The 8,849-nt window shown below is 51.1% G+C and overlaps 1 protein-coding gene across 2 annotated transcripts; it reads right to left on the bottom strand.

Annotated features, from left to right (window-relative positions):
* LOC142917134 (uncharacterized) lies at positions 1–8,629 on the bottom strand. Of its 2 annotated transcripts, none has more exons than XM_076061834.1 (7): positions 8,462–8,629; positions 7,496–7,629; positions 4,477–4,586; positions 3,644–3,718; positions 2,722–2,855; positions 2,331–2,392; positions 1–2,160 (listed from the first exon to the last, which is right to left on the bottom strand). In XM_076061834.1, the coding sequence occupies exons 3-7, from the start codon at positions 4,534–4,536 to the stop codon at positions 1,583–1,585; spliced, it is 909 nt and encodes a 302-aa protein (XP_075917949.1). In that variant the 5' UTR covers positions 4,537–4,586; positions 7,496–7,629; positions 8,462–8,629; the 3' UTR covers positions 1–1,582. The 2 variants fall into 2 exon arrangements, with proteins under 2 accessions (XP_075917949.1, XP_075917950.1); XM_076061835.1 differs by having other exon boundaries at positions 7,605–7,629.
* Positions 8,630–8,849: the final 220 nt, after the last annotated feature.

The raw sequence follows: 8,849 nt of genomic DNA, 5'->3' as shown, positions 1-8,849 counted from the left end.
TAAAATGTGCAAAAGTTTAATATATTAAACGGCAATAAACGCATTCAAGAGTGCGAGTGAGGTAAAAAAATAGAATTTCTACATTGAGGTAAACATTTTTTTTATATTCTGAGGTAAAAGCAAATCTTTTTTACATTGAGGTAAAAAAATAACATTCTGAGGTTAATTTTTTTTATAAACATTCTGAGGTAGACAAAAAAATATTTTGAACATTACGAGGAACATTTTTTTTACATTCTGAGGTAAAAACATGAACATTAAATTGTCCTTAAGGAGACATAAATTAACAAACGCTCTCTGTGTATCTATCTGTCTCTCTCTGTCTCTCTGTATATCTGTGTCTGTGTGTGTCTGTGTGTATCTGTGTCTGTGTATCTGTCTCTCTGTGTCTCTTTGTGTGTATCTCATCTCAGTCAGTCGACCCGTGGCACCTGGGTCTGCCCCGTGACCTCCTGCCAGCGGTCGTTCGACACTTCACGTGGCCTCAAGGTGCACATGTCCTGGCACAAGCGTCGTGGTGACGCGATTCGCCACTTAGTGGCGAATGGCAGTTGTTGTTATTGTTGTGCATGTCTGTGTGTGTGCGTGTCTGTGTGTGTATGTCTGTGTATTTTGTACCATCGGACACTCCACCCCCACAACTCCCAATCGGTGATGGGGCAGTTGTGGAGAGAGTGGAGAGTTTCCCATACCTGGGCAGTGTGCTTATGACTGGCTCCAGTTTAACAGCAGAGGTCTCCCTCCGAATCAGTCGAGCGGCAATATCTTTGCATCGGTTGCGTAACGCTGTGTGGAAGCTACCTGGTCTGTCGCTCCGCACTAAGCTTCAGGTCCTCTCGGCCACGGTCATTCCCTCCCTTCTCTACGCTTGCGAAACGTGGACCCCCCTAATGGAACATCTTCGCCGGTGAGAAACATTTAAGCTGGCCTGCCTACGATCCATCCTGGGTTTAACCAGACTGGATTGTGTGAGGAGCTCACAAATCCTTGAAAGATCTGGGCAAGGTCCCATCGGTGAGCTCCTCCAGCGGGCAAGGCTGCAATGGCTGGGTCATGTAGCCCGCATGCCCTGCCACCGCATGCCGAAACAGCTTTTGTTCGGCCGGATTGAGGGGGCTAAGCGGGTGCGGCACGGGTTAGAGAAGAAATGGAGTGATGTGGTACAGGAGGACGTGGAGCTGAGTGGACTTGCCGATGACTGGTACCAGCGGTGTCAAGATCGGCCTCTGTGGAGGAGGCTCGTGAAGGATGCTACTGGGCAGTTGGAGGTAGTCGCACTCCAACAACAACGGAGGGCGGAGGAGCGACGCTCAGAACGAGCGGAGCGCCGGGTGGCTAAAGCACAGCAGGTTGGCACAGTAGGAGGCACAGGTGGTGCATCAGCCAGTCATCTCAGTCAGTCGACCCGTGGCACCTGGGTCTGCCCTGTGACCTACCAGCGGACGTTCTGCACTTCACGTTGCCTCAGGGTACACATAGCCTGGCACAAGCGTCGTGGTGACGTCACCGCCACTTAGTGGCGAATGGCGGTTGTTGTTGTTGTGTCTGTGTGTGTGTCTGTGTGTGTCTGTTGTGTGTCGTGTCAGGACAGGAACGTGTGCACCACAGAGTGGATCTCCCTGCGGCAGAGTGGGCAGGCCATGCCACGCCGCTGCAGCTCCAAGGCGCAGCGGCGGCACGTGGCAAGGTGACCGCTGTCGCCGTGAACTAACGTGCAGCTACGCGGCTCACTCCGGCACACCACGCACTCACCCACGATAACACCACCAGCACCACCCACACCACCAGCACCACCCACACCACCAACCACACCAACAACACCAACACTACCACCCACACCAACACCACCACCCACACCACCACCATCACCCACACCAACACCACCACCCACACCACCGCCACCACCACTGCCACCACCACCCACACCAACACCACCACCCACACCAACACCACCAACCACACCAACACCACCACCACCACCCACACCACCACCATCACAACCACCACCCACACCACCGCCACCACCACCCACACCACTACCACCACCACAACCACCCACACCACCACCCACACCACCACCACCCACACCAACAGCACCGCCACCGGTTGGAGCGCAAGATGGAGAGGAAGTGGTGGAGGTGGTGGTGACGTTGGCACCGGCTGAAGGGGAAGAAAAAGAAGAGAGTGAGTGAGTGAATGTGTGAGTGTGTGAGTGTGTGACTGTATATGGGTAGCGGTAGTGTAGTAGTAGTTAGTGCTACGTCGCGCTATGAACCCGGGGAGGAAGTGAGAAGGAGGGAGGGAGTGAGGAGGAGGGAGGGGAACTTCACCTCGCCTGCTGTCGGCCATCACTATGGAGAATGACTTCACAAACAGCGCTGCCACCGAGTGTCTGGAAGAGAGAGACAGGGAGATCCAGGCTGCGTTTGGATGCAGGCTCTATCTCCCGCCCCTCTCTCTCTCTCCACCCCTCTCTCTCTTGTGCTTGTTTATTTTTATTTCACTTTCTTTATTATAATTTTTCTATCTACGTGACTTTAGTGAAAGAACCAAAGAATATTCACCCACTCAATCACTCGCCCACTCACTAAACAGCTCACCCATCCACTCAATAATTCACGCCCCCACTCGCCTTCCCACTCACTCACTAAATAACTCATCCGCTCACCCACACTCACTCACCCACCCACTCTCTCTCCACCCTCTTTGTATCTCCCTCACCTGGGATCTCTGAGTGAGAATCCCTCCACACCAAACACCTCCCCCAGAGGGTCCCCGCCACACCTCACCAGGTACGGCCTCTCTACATCGTAAAGTTGTCTTCGCTTGATGTATTGTCCCACGTAGTGGTGCGCCTACGTGGGACGCACACACACACACACACATGCACACACGCATGCATGCACACACACGAGTGGGTGACTGAGTGGGTGAGTAGGTGGGTGGGTGAGTGAGTGGGTGAGTGAGTGGATGAGTTAGTGAGTGGGTGGTTGAGTGATTGAGTGGGTGAGTGGGTGGGTAGGTGAGTGGGTGGTTGAGTGATTGAGTGGGTGAGTGGGTGGGTAGGTGAGTGAGTAGGTGAGTGAGTGGGTGTGTGGATCAGTGAGAGAATCAGTGAGTGGGTGGGTGGATCACTGATTTAGTGGCATGGGCGGAAGAGATGGACTAGTCAGTGAGTGGATGGGTTAGAGGGTGAGTGGATGGGTTAGAGGGTGAGTCGAGTGAGTGGTTGGGTGAGTGAGTGGATGAGTGAGTGGTTGGATGAGTGAGTGTTAGTGTGTGGGTAAATGGAGTGGGTGAGTGGTTGGGTGAGTGGGTGGCTGAGTGAGTAGGTCAGTGAATGAGTGGGTGGACGAGTGGTTGGGTGAGTGGGTGGGTGAGTGTAACGTCTGTACTATGTTGAACTTCTTTCGCAACGCACGTAGCCATGTGTGATAATCCTGCAAATCCAAATTATACAGCAGGTGTCAGGTTCGCGATGGAATCCACGACCTCCTGTACACCAGGCGAGGTAGTCAACATCTCCTAGCCACCCTGATAATGATGATGGTGGGTCCCACGACCTCCTGTACACCAGGCGTGGTAGTCAACATCTCCTAGCCACGCAGATGATGATGGTGTTGGTGGTCGTGATGGGACCCACCTGCTCCCACGTGAATGTGTCGCCCTCGACACCGACCGACTGCAGCAGACGAAGCATCGCAGGCACCGGCTTCAGCTGCATCCCAGCGGACAGAGGCATCACGGAGCCACATGTCATCACTCACACAGACACAAAGGTCCCCCGTGTAGCCACGGCAGGCTATAGGGGCAAGTGCTGTTAGCGAAGAGAAGCACCTATTAAGGCTGCCGGCACTGTGGCACATGAGGGGGTGGGTGGCCAGCACCACGCCAAACCGCCTTTGTCTCCCCAGTGGCTTTGTTTACTACGACACACTGCTACACCAGCTACTCTTTTGAGTCAACCTAGGGGAGGCCCAGGACCGATTGTAGTGTATAGTAGTGTATATTACATTGTAGTGTATAGTAGTGCATAGTGTATAGTAGCGTATAGTACTGTAGTTTATAGTAGTGTAGGGTATAGTGTAGTGTATAGTAGTGTAGTGTATAGTAATGTAGTGCATAGTAGTGTAGTGTATAGTAATTGTAGTGTATAGTTGTGTATAGTGTACAGTGTATAGTTGTGTAGTGTATAGTAATGTAGTGTATAGTTGTGTATAGTGTACAGTGTATAGTTGTGTAGTGTATAGTAATGTAGTGTATAGTTGTGTATAGTATAGTGTACAGTGTATAGTATAGCGTACAGTGTATAGTATAGTGTACCGTGTATAGTATAGTGTACAGTGTATAGTGTGCAGTGTATAGTGTACAGTGTATAGTATAGCGTACAGTGTATAGTATGGCGTACAGTGTATAGTAGTGTACAGTGTATAGTAGTACACAGAGCACCGGTGAGCCCCCCTAAAAGCGACTCACCAGAATGTTCCTGTGAGCTCCAGCAGCGGCCAGAGACAACCTGGAGTCACCGGCACTCATCACGGCAGCGGCCAGAGACAACCTGGAGTCACCGGCACTAATTACGGCAGCTGTGGAGACAGCAGGAAGACAGCGACACTCGTCACGGCAGCTGTGAGACAGCAGGAAGACAGCGACACTCGTCATGGCAGCTGTGAGACAGCAGGAAGACAGCGACACTCGTCACGGCAGCTGTGAGACAGCAGGAAGACAGCGACACTCGTCACGGCAGCTGTAGAGACAGCAGGAAGACAGCGACACTCGTCACGGCAGCTGTGGAGACAGCAGGAAGACAGCGACACTCGTCACGGCAGCTGTGAGACAGCAGGAAGACAGCAACACTCGTCACGGCAGCTGTAGAGACAGCAGGAAGACAGCGACACTCGTCACGGCAGCTGTGGAGACAGCAGGAAGACAGCGACACTCGTCACGGCAGCTGTGGAGACAGCAGGAAGACAGCGACACTCGTCACGGTAGCTGTGGAGACAGCAGGAAGACAGCGACACTCGTCACGGTAGCTGTGAGACAGCAGGAAGACAGCCACACTCGTCACGGCAGCTGTGGAGACAGCAGGAAGACAGCGACACTCATCACGGCAGCTGTGGAGACAGCAGGAAGACAGCGACACTCGTCACGGCAGCTGTGAGACAGCAGGAAGACAGCGACACTCGTCACGGCAGCTGTGGAGACAGCAGGAAGACAGCGACACTCGTCACAGCAGCTGTGGAGACAGCAGGAAGACAGCGACACTCATCACGGCAGCTGTGGAGACAGCGACGTGGTGGGGGGGGGGGGGTGAGTAATGCTCAGCCGCCGGGCACGGCTGACGACCACCTCGTGGGGACCGCCTGTGTCGTGAGTCTATGGGTCTCTGTGTGAGTCTGTGGGTCTCTGTGTGAGTCTGTGGGTCTCTGTGTGAGTCTGTGGGTCTCTGTGTGAGTCTGTGGGTCTCTGTGTGAGTCTGTGGGCTTATGGGTATCTGTGTGAGTCTTTGGGCCTCTGTCAGAGTAAATTGGTATCTGTGTGAGTCTATGGGTATCTGTGTGAGTCTGTGGGCCTCTATCAGAGTAAATTGGTATCTGTGTGAGTCTGTGGGTCTCTGTCAGAGTAAATTTGTCTCTGTGTGAGTCTATGGGGCTCTGTGTGAGTCTGTGGGTCTCTGTCAGAGTAAACTGGTCTCTGTGTGGGTCTATGGGTCTCTGTGTGAATCTGTGGGCCTCTGTCAGAGTAAATTGGTATTTGTGTGAGTCTATGGGTCTCTGTGTGAGTCTGTGGGCCTCTGTCAGAGTAAATTGGTATCTGTGTGAGTCTATCAGTCTATGGGTCTCTGTGTGAGTCTGTGGGTCTCTGTCAGAGTAAATTTGTCTCTGTGTGAGTCTATGGGTCTCTGTGTGAGTCTGTGGGTCTCTGTCAGAGTAAATTGGTCTGTAGTGATAGCAAGTACCGCCACAGTCAGTATGCACTGTTGTAGTGATAGCAGTTGCCACCACAGTAAGTATGCACTGCTGTAGTGAGAGCAGGATCCACCACAGTCGGTATGCACTGCTGTAGTAATAGTAAATAATGCTATCGAGTTGGTACATACCGCTATATAGAGTTAGTAGATACTAAAACAGTCAGACTATACCACTACAGTCAGCAAATACTGCTACAGTCAGCAGATACAACTACGGTCAGTAGCTACTAGAGTCAGTAGGCACTACTATAGAGTGAGTAGATACTGATATAGAGTTAGTAGTTACTACTATAGTCAGTGAATACTCCTATAGAGTCAGCAGATACTACTATACAGTTAGTCGTTACTACTATAGAGTCGGTAGACACTACTGTAGGGCCAGTAAATACTACTACGGTCAGTAGTTACTACAGTCAGTAAATACTACTAAACAGTCAGTAGCTACTACTGGCTCAGTAGATACTACTGTACAGTCAGTAGATACAACTACAGGGCCAAGAGATACTACTTATTCTGTTGTATGTAGGCTGTGTAGGTATATACAGGACTAGCTGTACTACCCAGGCTTGAATTCACCACACCCGGCCGCCTTTGTCTCCCCAGTGGCGATGTTCACACCACAACAGTTACTCGTTAGAGGCTGAGTCGACCTAGGGGAGGCCCAGGACCGGTTCAAATAATCGTCACCGGTGGTGGCCGTGAGCGGGAATCGAACTCGGGTCGCCGGGTTCGTAGCGCGGCGTAGCGCTAACCACTACCCTACAATGCATTAGGCTTCCACACACAGACACAAACACACAGACACACACACAGACACACACAGACACAAAAAGATCCCCCATATAGCCTTAACAGACTGTAGGAGCAAGTGCTGTTAGCGAGCACCTATGAAGGCCGGGACGGTACACGAGGGGGTGGGTGGCCAGCACCACGCTCGACCGCCTTTGTCTCCCTAGTGGCAATGTTTACACACCGCACCAGGTACTCATTTGAGGCTGAGTCGACCTAGGGGAGGCCCGGGACCGGTTCAGATAATCGTCACTGGTGTTGGCCGTGAGCAGGAATCGAACCTGGGTCGCCAGGTTCATAGCGCAGCGCGCTAACCGCTACACTATCGCTCCCCACAACACACAGACACACACACACAGACAACGCTAACCGCTACACTACAATGCGTGACGCTTCCACATGCACGGGTCACGTGACAGATTTGACGTCACAGCTCACTTGCCGTGCATAAAATCTAGGCATTATTGAGCTCCCCTCCCCACCCCTAAAAAAAACACAAAAGTGTATTTGTATAATGTTTGCACGGTGTACAGTCTGGGAAATACCCACATGGCAAATTTCCAGTTTGTTGCATGTCGGGAAGTACGCTAAACATTTTGAACAGACAACACACACAATCACAACCTTGCATATTTTTATATATATGGAGATAAACAGTAAGAGCCAATTTGTTAATCCATTGCCGGACGAGGGTCTCCCCACGCCGCCCCGGGTCATGATTTCACCATACTTCACCACGCTCGTCCGTGTGGCGGCTTGGTGGAGGAGGGTAGCGTAGACGTGGGAGCGTAGTGACATTGTACTCTACAATGGATGTTGCCCCCACCGCTCCTATGCCACTCACCAACGTTGCACAGTCCCGCAGCCGCCTAAAACAACAACAACAAAGTCCCATCACAAGGGAGAAACACACAAATATAGATTCACTTCGAGTACACTCACCACCACGTAGCTGTCAACCTCTATCAGTGCCCCTACCTTATTACAGATCAATTCAGACCATATCGGCCACCACGTGTCTTTATGAATATCAACGTTCGTCCTGCGAAGTCCCATCACAATGTAGAAACACAAATAGACAATACTGTTACCAAAGCATGTTTTTTTGCCCGTATTGAAACGGCTGTACCCCGTATGGGCGTGAAAACTCAATGTCTCTGTACAAGAATACGGGGTAAACCGTACGGGTTATGACAGCTGTGATGCATCAAGAGATAACTTGACCCGTGGTTGTGTTACCTCGTTTAACCAAAGGCTTCAAACTCGCGTGGAACAGCCCGAAACCCAAAGCATGAGGACAAACACAAAGACGGGTATATCACGAGAGAAAAAACCCCCTACATATTTACCAATAACACTGCCCTTAAAAGTAAATTCTGTGGTGCATAATCGGGCAATGGGCCTTTTTCATAACGCCTCTGTTACTGACGATTGTATTTCAGCCTTTCTTCTTACGACTGCTGCCTGTGTATCTTACTGTGAAAACAGTTCCACAAAGCATGTATAAATGTTTATTTTCTTTGTGACAGACTAGGCCCGAGACGCCAGGGAGGGCCTGAATGGCCTGGATTGCCTACCGAGAAGGAGACGCCTTCCCCGGCGGGGAGCAACCACAGCCTGCGGTGTCACCGCCGCAACGGGGGTCACACAACACCGGATTTTTTTTTTCGTCAAAATTTTAAAACCAAAACACCCACTTACCAGTTCGCGTGAGTTCAATCCTGCTCAGAGTTTTAAGGGGCGAGAGGAATTGTTCGTGCAAGTTTAGAGTTTAGGGTGGGGGTGGGGAGTCGTTATGTTCCGAACAGTTTAGAAGCGTCCTGGGAGCCGGGCTTGAGGCGTCAGCCATTGGCACTTGGGAGCTACCACTCCCAGCCAAGGGTTGACGCTCAAACTATCAATCTTATACTTGCACTTCCATCACATAATTTGAATCGTATTTACTCGAACAATATATGCTGAATGATCTACTATGATGGTCACGGTCGCTCCGTCATTGTATTGCTGTTGAAGATGTATATATTTATATATTTTAAAAAATATTACCGCGTCTGCGACCCCCCCCCCTATTTAAAGCGGTAAGTTGGTT

The sequence above is a fragment of the Petromyzon marinus genome, unplaced genomic scaffold (genome assembly GCF_048934315.1).
Source record: "Petromyzon marinus isolate PM22_M1 ecotype Great Lakes invasive population unplaced genomic scaffold, UKy_Petmar_22M1.pri1.0 PM_G_Scaffold_42, whole genome shotgun sequence".
NCBI classification, from domain to species: Eukaryota; Metazoa; Chordata; class Hyperoartia; order Petromyzontiformes; family Petromyzontidae; genus Petromyzon; species Petromyzon marinus.
This window is presented reverse-complemented; position numbering and strand designations above follow the sequence as displayed.

Excerpts from the sequence above, each read along its gene's own strand:
- LOC142917134 (XM_076061834.1), bottom strand. The coding sequence starts at position 4,536 with ATGAGTGCCGGTGACTCCAGGTTGTCTCTGGCCGCTGCTGGAGCTCAC. Across the intron at positions 3,719-4,476 it reads GAGCTCACAGGAACATTCTG|CTGAAGCCGGTGCCTGCGAT; the intron begins GTGAGTCGCTTT and ends GCTGGGATGCAG. Across the intron at positions 2,161-2,330 it reads GATGGCCGACAGCAGGCGAG|CCGGTGCCAACGTCACCACC; the intron begins GTGAAGTTCCCC and ends CTTCCCCTTCAG.